Genomic DNA, 14564 nt, shown 5'->3' with positions numbered 1-14564 from the left:
TTAAGTTTCTGTTTTCATATGATATGACGATCGATTTTCTCAAAAGAAATGGTAAAATGCTCATGAAGTGACTGTGATTATGTTTGCATGTTCATGTACTCATATATTAAGGCGGCAGAGACCGCTTTAGCATGTGTGTAATAAAGTAAACTACATGCAGAACATGTAGGATTCATATTTAAATGGTATTTTGTGACATAATATTCACAGACACTAGTCCATATCACGTTTTGATTTAAGTGTGCTGACCTACTTTTGATTTATTAATCCAAAATTTATACAGTAAAATCCATTATTATTAAAGTTAGTCTCAGTAGTCTGATTTAATTACCTTATAAAGTCAAATCAAGAGAATAAAAGCACAGCCATAATATCAAAATATACTTTATTTTGGACTCCAGATCTGATTCAAATGACAACAGATCAATGCAATGCAGGGGGGGGGAACTTTTGCAACCAAAAACATTTGACTGGGGAAACAAAGATCAGGTGTGGGGACATCCGAGAACTCGCGGGACTCAGAGTGAGCAAAACTGAGGTCTAAAGCTGTACACCCTCAAAACGACCTCCAGTAGTTTGTTGGGGTTTTCTTTTTCCTTTTTTTTTTTCTCTTTTTTTTTTGCTTATTTCTTTACTCTTTTTTTATAGCTACAAAGAAATATGAATTACAAAAGTTTAAAAGAGTACAAAAAGTCCAGGAGACACAGATGCAGTAAGAATAATGATTAGAAATGACACCGAGGAAACTGAAGGTCGCTGTGGGCAGGCAGACGGTGGGACAAATACAGGGAAGAGAGAGCAAAGGGACGACTCAAACACCCTTCGGTTGTCGTAGGCTGTAATAAATAGTGTTCAGATGGGGCTTTTTGATCACTTTCAAATCTCAAAATACGACATCCTCGTTTAAAATGCAACGTGGTGTGCTAAAAACAGATTCAGAGACTCAAGAGTGATTTTTTTTTTTCCTCGCATTGAAAAGCTAAACACTGAGAAAAACCAAAGCACATTAGTAGAGACTGTCCTCATGCAGGCCATTACTGTAAATGAACATCAGCATCTCATTACATGGTAGTGCAGGGGATCCCAAAAATGAAACAGACTTGCTTTAGGTTCGTTTTTTTGAACTGTTGAAAGACTAAATGAAATTGAGTAAATAATCCAATTATTAAAACAAAGTTACAACTGATCGGTTTATTTCAAAATATTGCAAACCTAAAGCAAAGTCTGTCTGTTTTTGATCTACATGTATGTCAAACGGTCCTTATTGGTGTTCATTTAAAAGGAAAACATTTTCCTTTTAAACTAAATACAGTAGTATGAACAGACTTTTTCATTGTGGTCAAAAATGTACCTCTCATTTGGGGGGAAAATGGGGTTTTCGAAGGGGGAAAGGGGAGATTACAGTTACACCATAGCATAAAAACTAAAACCGAAGAACAAGAAAAAGACTGATTTTTTTTCTCATGTCCCCACACTGTTGAAATCACAAAACATCCAGTACCAAAAAGACTAAATATCTGTACTTGTGTCAAACGGAGGAAAACATGAGTCCTGGAATCATGCAGCTGTGACGTCAAATCAAATGTGCGAAAGAAAGAAAGGAAGAGAGGCGGGGAGGAAAAGAAATCGATATGTCTGCACACTGAAACGGAAACTACCAACAAAGATTAAAATCCTTTCGTTCGTTTATTTCGATGAGATTGGTTTTGAAGAACAAATAGTAAAATATCTTCCAAATTTGGTACATATACCAAGTCCTCTTGTCGTCTTTCTTCTTCTTCCTCTGTTATATTGTTTTTCTTTTTTTTCCACCTCACAAAAGTCATGTGAATGTCTCTGGTTGGAATCACATATCCGCTCGGCCTGTGGCGTCAGGGTGCTTGTGTGTGTTTGTCTGTAGTGGCTGGCCATGGTTCACTAGGGACTGTAGCAGTTTGAGGGTCAGGGACAGTCATTTTGGCTATGTACACATTCATAGTCGGTCCATGGCTTCCAGCAAGCAGCGCTATTTCCGCAGATCTAATACACAAACCTGCAATGACAGAACAGAGATATTTAAAGTTGAGGGCATTGCCATATATCAGATGCAGAGTCAGGGCTTGACAGTAACTTTTTTTTTGCTCACAAGCCACTGGCTAGTGGTTTTCCAAAATTGAAAATTGCTGCGTACCAAGATTTATTGAGAGGAGAAGTTCACTTCCAGAACAAAAATATACAGAAACTCACCACCTGTCTTTCTTTATTCGTGAAGATTTTTTTTTTTAATGAAAACATTTTAAGATTTCTCTCCATATAGTGGACTTCAATGGTGCCTGAGAGTTTGAACTTCCAAAATGCAGTTTAAATGCAGCTTCAAAGAGCTCTAAACGATCCCAGCCGTGGGAGAAGTGTCTTACCTAGTGAAACAATCGGTTATTTTCTAAAAGAAAATTACAGTTTATATACGTTTTAACCTTAAATGCTCATCTCGTCTAGCTCTGCGTGAACTGTGTGTATTCCGGTTCAATACAAAGTGCTTAAAGTACTTGAATTTGACTTTTTAAAATTTAAGACCTGAAAAACCCTTAAAAATAGCAATATTGTTTGCAATATTCACGCTATTCAAAAAACATACCCTTATTGTTTATTATAGTTATTGTCAGAAAACAGGCAAGCTAAGCAAGTAGTAGTACTGACAGTGTCGTGTACACATGGCTGAAGATGCGAAAAGAGGAACAGATGAACCAAATCAATTCAATCGTTTACACTGAAACCGCTCCAATTGATTCAAATTCGTGACTTCAATCATTTCAAGCGATTCGAATCAGTTTAAAAAATAAAATCGCAAAATGATTCAGTGTTTCGAAGCTCTCCAATCAGATTCGCATATCACAAATTAATTGATTAAGATTGGAACTTCACGTATTGCAAATCATTTGATTTAGATCGTAAAGGGTTTGTGAATCATTTTGCTAATTGAATGATTCAAATCAATCATCTGCGATTCGAGTTAGCGAATCATTTGCTTTAGATCAGAACTTCTGAGTGTGGTTCGTGGATCATTTGTTTCATATCAGGATTTCTGAAGGATTTTGCAAATCTTTTTTCAGATTTTTTTTTCTTAAACAGTAGAAAACATCAAACCATGAACTAAAGGCAGTACAATTACAAAAACAAAAAATAAAAAACAAAGTATACACAAATATATATGATACGTAAGAAAATTAACCATGGTTTTACTATAGTAATAGTTTAGTAGTAATACTTTGCATGTGCTTCACTTTATTTTTGCCATTTTTTAAATTTATATATTCTATTTCTCTATTTCTCTTTTCTTTTAGAATTTGAAATAGAAGACATTGTTCGATAAGTCTTTGAAAAAATAAAAAATAAAAACAATAATAATAATAATAATAATAATAATAATAATAGTGCTTGAAATTTTTATGTACGAACCCTGAGTCGGTTGAAAAACTCCCATCTTATTTTTTTCTCCAACTACAAAATCATCACAGTTTACCCTAACTGTCTTGAACCAGAATACACAGTATTGACGCAGAGGTAGACAAGACCAGCATTTGAGTATATAAATTATTTTTTTTTTTTTTAGAAAATCTATTGTTTCGCTAGATAAGACACTTCTTCCTCAGCTGGGATCGTTTTTAGTCTTTTGAAGCTGCATTTAAAATGCATTTTGGTTCAAACTCACGGCACCATAGAAGTCCACTATATGGAGAGAAATCCTGAAGACTCTTTCTTCAGTCTCATCACGACTGAAGAAAGAAAGACATGAACATGAACCGATCTTTCCATATTTAGAAGAACATGTTTAATGAAAGAGTCATTGAGTCATGCCTTCAAACAATTCGTTCAGATGGCTAATTCATTAAAAAAAATGAAGCAAGTGCCTGTCTTTATGAATGGACCACTGAATCATTGACTCAAATGATTAATTTAGAAACGCTGAATCGTTCCGTAACGAAACACTGCTATATGTTGTTCAAGAGATGTGCGACTGTTCTGCTGTGACCTTTGTTTTAAACGATTTTCTATTTTCGTCAACCAAATCGAGCAAAAACAGTCATCACTGACAAGATTGTAATAAAATGTATATTAACTACTCGTTTGAACTCTTGTGTAAAATCAATGTCAAATTTAGGTGGTTTTCAGGAAAAAAAAAACTGCACTCTCTTGGTCATGTTGCTTAACTAGGCTTTAAGTTATAAAACTGTTCATTCATTATCAATTGCCGTTTGCACCAAATGTAATCAAACCAGAATCATTCTCGTCGAAATGTTGGTCCTTCCCTAATTAGAGGTTTTAATCGGATTAGTTGTCATTTAATTGGATTAATTCTCTTTCACTTGCCCCTTCAAAAAATATAACTCTGTTATAAAATTCAACCTGACAAAGTGGCTAGTGGGAGCAACCGTGTTACCCACCACTGCTGAAATCCACTCATATTTGGCGGGTGTTAATGTCAAGCCCTGTGCAGAGTATTCAAATTGTACTTACAGAGCCGTCCGACGCACTTGCTCCTACTTTGTCTCCTGCTGCATTCCAGCAAACTTCAAAAATGCCCCCTGTCCCCCTGTAGCTATGGACTAAAGCACCAGTCTGTGGAAATAAAAGCAATGTAGGAGTTCAGATCAAGCTAGGTTTTGGCATTTTCTAGGTCGGATGAATCGGAGACAGTGTGTTACCTGTGTGTTCCAGATGTGGACACATTTGTCAAAAGAGCCGCTGGCTAAATGGCGTCCATCAGGGCTGAAGGCCACGCTGTACACGGGCTCCTGGTGTTTGGTTAGTGTGTGGATGCAGATGCCTCGATCTACATCCCAAAGCCGAACAGTGGAGTCAAAGGAAGCACTAGAGGTGTCGGAGAAAAATAGGTTATGCTTTTATTAAACACAACAACACATATTAGGGATGCAACTATTAGTTAGTAATAGTTTATTGGTATTGGTCAGATTATTATTATTATTTTTTTGTATTATTATAATTTAAAACATTTAATGGCTGAAAACTATGGTGGCTTGTATCTGCCACGGGATAAAAAAATGCATTTGCATTCAGTCTCACAAAGATGTAAACTCTCAATTACTTATAACTGCAAGACAATCTCACAATTGTGAGGAAAAAAACAAACAAACAAGAGGTCACAAATTACCTGTATTTTTATTACATAACTTTTTCAAAGATAATCAAAGGTAATATAAAAAAAATTCTATGTCTGTAGTAAGACAAGTACAAATATAAAGCTAAATAATTAATCCAAGTTTTTTTATTATTTAAAAAAAATTTGGCTGATAGCTATGGTAGCTTGTATCTGCCACGACATAAGAATATTAACAAAATTTAATTGTGACCATCAATAATTGTGATCAAACGTTAAAATTATCAGGGGGTCACAATTTTTTTTTATTAAAGAAACTGTGAGAGGTCACAATTTCCTTTATTTTATTTATTTATTTATTTTTAAATAAAAAAGTTGTGAGAGGCCCAATTAACTTATTTTATTATTTATTTATTGTATGTTTGTGGGAGGTGACAATTAACCATTTATTATTATTTATTTTTTTTTTAATTAAAATATTGTGAGTGGTCACAATTTACTCTATGTATTTTATTATTTATTTATTGTTTGTTTGTGGGAGGTCACAATTAACTATTTATTAAAACATTGTGGGAGGTCACAATTACCTTTATTTTTTTATAAAAAAAAAAATAAATAAACTGAGGTCACAATTAATTTTTATTACATTTTTTTTTTTTTTTATTGTGAGAGGTCGCAATTACCTTTATTTATTTCTTTAAAAATAGTGGGAAGTCACAACTGCCTTTATTTATTTTTTTAACCAAAAAGGTAATTGTAAAATATTTGATATATTTATTATATATATATATTGATATATTTATATATTATTTTATTTATTTTATTTTTATTTATTTATTAACAAATTTTCACAGTTGATCAATTAATGGTAATATAAAAATGTCTATACTATACCAAGACAAGTATAAAAATAAAACTAAATAAACAATTTAAATGTTACAAGTGAATTTAGGAATCAACACATTTTAACCACATAAAAAAAACTTCATATTCATTTTGAGATTTGCATTTAAATAATATTTAACAGTGTAAAAATTTTGTTACATTTTGATTTACCTTTGCTGTCATCTTAAAGTTGAAGAAACTTTTTAAATGTATAAGCACTGGGGTCACTTGTAGCTATATATATATTAGGGGTGTAACGATATGCCTAGGTCACGATACGGTACGTATCCCGATATTGGGTTAACGATACGATACGTATCACGATATTTTGAACAAAAATTAAAACATGAAACTGAAAATCAAACAACAGATTTATATAAAAAAAAAAAAATTCAATTTCAATTTCAATCAGTACATACAAGGTCACATTTTAAGGTTTAATAAAAACCTTCTGTATTAAAATCAACAACTGATAAGGTCTGTCTGTCACTGATTTTTTTTTAAATGTAACATGATAGTGATAAAATTGTCAAGATGTCAAATTCTTTAAACCTGCTAGCGATGCAATATTCTATGTGTGTGAGAAACAGAGTCCTATAACTGACGTAACGGTGGAATAATTTTTATCTGTCAGGTGCAGTGCGGGTGACAGGCACGGGTATTTGCTCTTTGGACTCAATCCGGTACACGCTGACGTAGGGGTGGGCGATATGACCTAAAATTAATATCACGGTATTTTTCATCTTTTGAACGGTGACGGTATAATATCACGGTATTTCTTTTTTTGGTACATTTTGGGAGGAGTAGCCTGTCCTGTCCCTTTAGTATGTAAATAAAGTTAATATTTTTATATTATAATAAGTAAATGGTAGGTATCCTTATCAAAAAGAGACATGGGAGAGTATTATGCATTCTCAACATATTTATTTTGCAAAAAACCTAAAGATCTTACTTAACAGTGTACAACAAAACAAAAAATATTTTTTTATTGAAATTTAATTTCTGCAATATTTAAAACCTTTAAATAACTGGGGGAAATCAACCCATGGCAATTAGTTTATAAGTAGACCAATTCTGTGGGGCAAAACGCGGACTTGGCAACCCTGCATCCAACACGAGCTGCTGGAGTTTGTCTTTGCACACATGAGTACGAAATTTTCGTCCGACATTTTTGCACGTTAAAAAAAATACAGGTTGTGTTAATCGAGTTTACACACTGCCTCTGAAACTTTCGTCCATCATAAAAAAATTCGGATCGTGTTTGATTTTATGCATTTTCGCATCCATAATAAGCATTTTGATAAGGACGGCGAATATGAGAAAACAAACAAAAAAAGCGCATGCGAAAATCGGACTCAGTGTACAATGACCTTTAGATTTGAATGATCACGGGTCGAAAGTAAAGAGAGATGACAAAAATAGACTGGATGATTTGTTGCAATCTTGTACTCACTGACAAATATCTATTATAAGATGTGCTGCTCCCTTTACAAAATCGAAAGTAAAAGTAAACAGGCCGGTCGCGTTCGCCTCGCGCCGCTCAATTTGTGATCCGCTGTGTAAATCCTTTGGCCGGCCGACCGGGAAAAGTCCCGGTCGTCCCGAATGCCACTCCGCCCCTGGTATAGGCTACAGGCCCGAGCTTTCTTCACGATGTTTCACCAGTCGTTTAATGGCCACTCCCCTTTTACCTACCACCTGCAAAGCTGATACGAATATGTTTTACTTTTTTATTTACAACAAGATATATAGTATAAGGACAGGTATTCAGACCACAACTGAACGTTTGAAGAAAATTTATTGTTTTAAATATACCGGTATTGACGGTATTAGAAAATCCATGTCGTGGCGCAATCTCACACCGGTGATGACTATGACACCGGTGTACCGCCCACCCCTACGCTGACGCTCCTCACACGGTCCTGTGCCTGTGTTCGCGCTCTGTCTGAAGACCGTTTAAAAGCCATTTCACATGGGACGCGTCAAGCGGTGGAATCTCTGAGCGGCTGCCGCTTTCTCTCATAGTGAAAGTGTTTTGTGGTCGAGCTGGTGTTCGCGACGCGGTCCTGGGGTAAACGTATTGCAAACAACAAGGTCTTATTTTACTTTACAAAAACAAAATAAATGAAACGTAATGAAAATACTATATGTGTTATTTGCTATTTGTCATTTTATGGGACAATGACTAGCGTAGTTTTCATGTCAGACACAGTTTACTATGACATTTCACACATAATTGTATTTTTACTGCATTTTCTGGATTTTTTTTTTTTCTTTATTAATAGCCTTTCTCCGTATTTTATGGATCATACAGCTCCGAAATGTTGCCATACTGCTGACTTAAATGAGGAGGGAGGGTCCGCAATCTCTGAGTGGGTTGCCATGTTTCCTCACGTTCTTCTTCAACTAGCTCAACTTTTGCAGGCAGGCGTCACATGATTGGAAAGGTAGTCACGGGGTGTGTCGCGATTCTCCCTTATTACACCGCGACACAGGATCGTGGATCTGAGTGTCGTGATTTCGGTTTCATATCGCGTATCGTTACAGCCCTAATATACATTTATATAAATTTAAAATGTTCATTGACAAAAGTGTGCTGTAAATAACCTACAAAATGAATTATTTTAATTGATCAGATTGTCAGATATATACCACTTAATAACTAGTCACAATAGTGAACCTACATTAATAGCTTTCCCACAACTTTCATTAATGTAAAACTTCAAGAGTAAGCCTTTCAAACTTAAATTACATATAGTGTAGCCAAAATGACTACCTACAGAGTACAGTTTGTTTTGGGTTATTTTGTAGTTCGATGCCAGCCCCTTTCAAGCCCCCCTACACTGTGAACATCAAAAGCACTGGATTTGGTTTGAATGTGTACGATATGTGAAATACATGAAAAAGTAGCAGCTGGTGAGAGTGTATTAAAGCATGGTGACTCTACCTGGCCAGCATTAAATTGGCATTGGGGTTGTTGGTTCCTGGACCTGTGGGGCTCCATTTGATAGTGTAGATTTCTTTGCTGTGAGCTTGCAAATCATGAACACAAGTGTCCTGTTTCATACTCCAGATCTAAGACATTAGAAGAAGCAATTATTCAGACCACCAAGACAGCACTTGCATTATCCAAACACCTGCTGAAATGTGCACCACGGACTCTGAATTGATCAATAGTGTAGGCAGCGTTGTAAGGGGTCTTACCTTAAGAGTCATATCATCAGAACACGACGCCAGCAGGTTACCAGTCGGATCCCATTTGATTGCATTAACTTCATTCTGGAGACAGAGAAAAAGAGTTTTATATTGATCTCTTTGGCAGACTGGAGCTGTAGGAAACGGCGAGACGAGCAGACGCGTCTTACTGTGTGTCCTTGGAATGTCTTAATGGGTCGGTCCTGACCCAGTTTGCACACGTGGATGCACATGTCTGTGCTACAGGAGGCAAACGTGTTGTTACTCTGCCAGTCCACGTCCAGAGCGGGCGCTGAAGTGAGAAGGAGAAAATGCAATGGTGTAAGAGCTTTTTCTCCTCAAAATAGTCAATGTTATTCTCGATTTATTGGAATTTGTGTGAACCTGAATGAAACGGGAACTGCTGTTTGGCTTCCCCTGTGTGAGCATCCCAAATGATTGTTGTCTGAAGAAAAGGAAGAAATATTATATGGACGTGGATCATATTGTAGATCAGCAATTTACTAAACTTTGCCCCAGTTGTACCCCTGACCTAAAATATTTTAGTTAAGTGTATAAATACCACAAGTGATTTAATGTTTTAGAAGTTAATATTTCAATACTTTCACATGTTTACAGTTTTCTGATGTCTGTAATTGTCACTTGACTTGTTGACAGGTAAGCAAATAAAATAATTTATCAGATATTTAAAAAAAAAAAATCATTTATTTTACTTTTACATTTCTATGATTTAACTTTTCATTAACTCACTGCATTTCCTACCACAGTTAGGAAAACCTCGTTCCAGGCTTATTATTGTTAACTGAAGCCATTAAAAATGTGTTACTTGAAAATAAAATAAAATAAAATAAAATCATTAAAATCATTTTTTTTTTTTGCAGCCGGTTCATACCCCAGTTTGAAAAAACCTTGTTTCAAGTTTAACACTGTTTACTAAATCCATTTTAAAAAAACTGTTACTTGTAAAAATTAAAAAATAAAATAACTATAATAAAATAAAATAAAATAAAATAAAATGAATTAAAAATCATTTTATTTCAGCTAGTTCCTACCTCAGTTTGGAAAACCTTGTTTCAGGTAAACCATTTTTAAAAAATGTGTTAGCTGAAAATAAAATAAAATTAAATTAAATTGAATAATTTTATTTCAGCTGGTTCCTACCCCAGTTTGAAAAACCTTGTTTCAAGTTTAACACAGTTTACTAAAACCATTTAAAAAATGTGTTACTTCAAAAAAAAAAAAAAATTAAACTGGAAAAATAAATTGGAAAACCTTGTTTCAGGCTTTTTTATTGTTAACTAAAACCTTAAAAAAGTTACTTAAAAATAATAAAAATAAATAGATATTAAAATAAAAAATAAATGTTAACTGTAATAAAATTTTCATTTAGTTGAATTTAAGATGTTACTTTTACATTTCTATGATTTAACGTTTGATAATAGAAACATTTAAAAAATGTTTTACTTGGTAAACATAAATAAATAAACAAATTAATTTAAATAAAATGAAACTAAAATTGAAATAAAATAAATGTTAACTGTAATAAAATAAAATAAATAAAAAATAATAATAAAAAGACAAAATATATAAATAAATAAATAAAATCATTTTATTTCAACTAGTTGCCAGGACAAACTTTTATTTTCTTTTAGTATAACCTATATGCGAAAATGACTAAACTAAACAAACTAAAATGAATAAAAATAAGTACTATAGAGATAAAGTATATAAGTACTATAGAGAAAAAAAAGTTGACAACAAAACTGCTAAAACATTCAAATGAAAGTGATAAGTAAACAAAAATAAAATCTAATTCTACATTTAATAAATTTAATACATTTAATACAAATATAGTAGTATATCAATGATACTAAAATAACACTGCCCTGTTCTAAGTGCTTTCTTAATACACTTTACAGACTGTAGCTTTTCTTACCTTATCAACACCAGCGCTGAGGATAAAGTTTCCTTTTTTGTTCCATTTTAATGCGAATATTGGACCTTTATGTTGACCCAGGGTACTGGCCAGATTACCTGTGAATGAACAGTTATTAGTCTACTGAATGGAATGACAGAGGAAAGCCTGTTGGCACAGCAGGCAAAAAAAAAACCTGTTTGCTCACCATCTTTAGTCCATATTCTTGCGAAGCCGTCATAGGAGCCTGTAGCTAATAGTGTACCTTCACTCTGAACACACACAAAGAGGAAATGTTAGTCTCTTAAACTACACAGTTTCACAAATAAGGGAGCGTGTTGGAGCTGAACTCACGTTCCAGTCTAACGATGTGACGTCTTTGTTGCTGGGCACGTCTTGGCCGCCTTCCCGTATGCAGTGCCTCAGGACGAGCTGTGTAGAGCTACTACTGCTGTTCTCACTCAGATTCCAGATGCGCGCCGTTGAGTCTCCAGACCTGTGGAGAGACAGAGTATTAAATAACACTGCATTCACTGATTGTCATTTTCTATTCTTTATCTGTTTATAATATATTCCACACTAGGCATGTCATGATTCAATTCGAGTACTCAATTATCTTCGATTGCATTTTGCCTGTGTCAAGTAATCTGCAAAATAACAGACGTGAATCCATGTAACGCATTATTAGAGTGTGATGTCCACATATCCAAGAAATTACTATGGATGTAGCATTTTTGTCGTAAAGAAATGGCCAAATATTAAAGCTTAAGTGGACATTTTAATCAAATGATGTTTAGTCAATATTAAACAAGGATTAGATCGCACAGTAAAGTGTAAAAACAATTGTCCGAATAATCGACCAATTACTCAATTACCAAAATAATCATTAGTGACAGCCATATCCTATAATTACTTTCTTTTGATACTTTATTTGAAACAAGTATTATTGCCTCATTGCTATTATATATGCATTTCAAGTATTTTAAATGCTATTGTTTGCTTAGGTCTATTTTTATTACATAAAAATGTATTATAATTATCTGAGTACTCGATTAATCATCAGAATAATCCAACAATTACTCAGTTACCAAAATAATCATTAGTGACAACTCTATTCCATGATTACTTGCTTTTGATACTTTATTTGAACTAATTATTATTGCCTCATTGCTATTATATGTATATTTTAAGTAATTTCAAAGGCTATTGTTTGCTTAGATCTATTTTTATTACAAAAATGGATTATAATTATCTGATTATCCGATTAATCGACAGAATAATCGATAGATTACTTGATTACGAAAATAATCGTTAGTGACAACCCTATTCCATGATTACTTGCTTTTGATACTTTATTTGAACCAATTATTATTGCCGCATTGCTATTATATATGTATTCCAAGTATTTTAAAGGCTATTGTTTACTTAGGTTTATTTTTATTACATAAAAATGTATTATAATTATCCGATCACTCAATTAATCGTCCGAATAATCGACTAATTACTCAATTATCAAAATAATAATTAGAAACAACCCTATTCTATGATTACTTGCTTTTGATACTTTATGTGAATCAATTATTATTGCCTCATTGCTATTATATATGTGTTTCAAGTATTTTAAAGGTTATTGTTTACTTAGGTCCATTTTTATTACATACAAAATGTATTATATTTATTTGAGTACCCGATTAATCATCAGAATAATCGAACAATTACTTGATTACCAAAGGAATCATTAGTGACAACCCATTCCATGATTTTTTGCTTTTGATACCTTATTTGAACCCATTTTTAATCACCTCATTGTTATTATATATGTATTTTAAGTAATTGTAAAGCCTATTGTCTGCTTAGGTCTATTTTTATTACATAAAAATGTATTATAATAATCGGAGTACTCGATTAATCGTCAGAATAATTGACCGATTACTCGATTACCAAAATAATTGTTAGTGACAGTCCTATTCCACACTAGGACTGGGTATTGACACAAAATTCAAAACTTGATTTTTTTTTGCGATTCGAATAAACTGTGATCTCGATTTAACTTAATATCAATTAATTAGAATATATACATCAGGTAAAGTACAGTTGGCACATTACAATTTTTAAAGTTAAAATTAACTACTAATTTCAAAGCAGCCCTATTTCACACTTTGGAACGAACTGATATTTATAATAAAAATTCAAAACAGCAACTACAAATTGCAATGTGTGTTACTAGAGTGCCGAAGTAAACTTTTGGATACTTCTGTGCCCTTTCTGTGGCTTGACAGTGACGCCCATGACTACACCAGAGTATTGAATCTGAATCTGTAATGTCTGACAGATGCCAATTGATTTAAAATGTCAGTATTAGCGTAGTTACCGATCTAGGTATCAAAGCGGTGCACCCCTGCTGTGAACTCAGCATGGATGAATGACTGAATGGATATTGTAATGGAAAGATTCAGAAGAGAAGCAGACTGTATGACTGACCCGGAGGCGAGCAGGTCACTGACGGGGTTCCAGGCGCAGATGAAGACCTCTGACTCGTGACCTCTCAGCACCATGGCTTTATTCTGAGGGATCTCCACGTCCACATCTACGTCCATCATGTCTGCATGGTTATCTGTAGAGAAAGAGGGTTGTAAGGACTTACACCAATTAACACAGAACCAGAAGACATCATAAATGTTAAATGATCATTCGGTGACTCACTAGGTAAGGCGTGAGCACCGTTCTCCTCTCCATTTGCGGTGTTTTCTCCGTTTTTGGCGTTACCCTGCATATTGGCGCTGGTTGCTGAGGGCGCTGCGGCGGCCTGTTGCTGGGCGAGTTTGTCTCGGTACGCCTGTTGCCTGGTCTGTACGACATCGGGCATCACCGCGTCAATCAGTGACAGAGATTCGATTGGCCGCCCATCGAACAGCGTGCCGTCCTGAAGACAGGAGTCAAAGTGTCAGTCATGCATCATTTGACATTAACAGGATTTTGTGCATCATAATAAATATCATTATCTGGGCCAATCTCATGGAAACATTTCACTTCCAATCAACGAAATATATGAAACTATAATTTTGCATTATGAATATAAAGCCTTTTTTTTAAATCACTAAGACTTTTGTCATTAATATCACAAAGAAAATTATTTAAACATGATACATAATTACAGTTAATAAAATCTAAAATAGTTAGTTTATTAATAAAATTTTTAAATAACTTAATTATCTAAATATAAAATAAAACAAATAAAAAAATATTACTATAATAAATGTTACAAAATATATTTATAAAAACTATAGTAGTGTCTTTACTTAGTGCTTTTATGTGTGGCATAAATATATAAAACTAACAAATATAACTAACTATAACTAACATATATAAACTAACAAAAGAATAAGACAACGGGAAATGTAAAAATAATTATATTAATTGTACATTACATATATAAATATAGAGAGACAGGTTATAACTTTTATTTATTCATAT

General features: G+C 33.7%; 1 protein-coding gene across 1 annotated transcript in view; it reads right to left on the bottom strand.

Annotated features, from left to right (window-relative positions):
- Positions 1–368: 368 nt before the first annotated feature.
- Positions 369–14564, bottom strand: part of tbl1xr1a (TBL1X/Y related 1a) — an 89200-nt gene continuing 75004 nt past the window's right edge. Inside the window, exons 6-17 of the mRNA XM_073825404.1 lie at positions 13794–14013; positions 13572–13704; positions 11445–11586; positions 11299–11362; positions 11112–11209; positions 9560–9620; positions 9346–9467; positions 9185–9259; positions 8928–9055; positions 4683–4848; positions 4495–4596; positions 369–2032 (exon numbers count right to left, since the gene is read on the bottom strand). Coding sequence (XP_073681505.1) covers positions 2006–2032; positions 4495–4596; positions 4683–4848; positions 8928–9055; positions 9185–9259; positions 9346–9467; positions 9560–9620; positions 11112–11209; positions 11299–11362; positions 11445–11586; positions 13572–13704; positions 13794–14013 — 1338 coding nt within the window. The 3' untranslated portion in view covers positions 369–2005. The remainder of the gene's footprint in view (positions 2033–4494; positions 4597–4682; positions 4849–8927; positions 9056–9184; positions 9260–9345; positions 9468–9559; positions 9621–11111; positions 11210–11298; positions 11363–11444; positions 11587–13571; positions 13705–13793; positions 14014–14564) is intronic.

Source organism: Garra rufa, chromosome 20, assembly GCF_049309525.1.
Source record: "Garra rufa chromosome 20, GarRuf1.0, whole genome shotgun sequence".
NCBI lineage: Eukaryota > Metazoa > Chordata > Actinopteri > Cypriniformes > Cyprinidae > Garra > Garra rufa.
The sequence above is the reverse complement of the archived record's forward strand: the minus strand, read 5'-3'. Positions and strand labels throughout refer to the sequence as shown.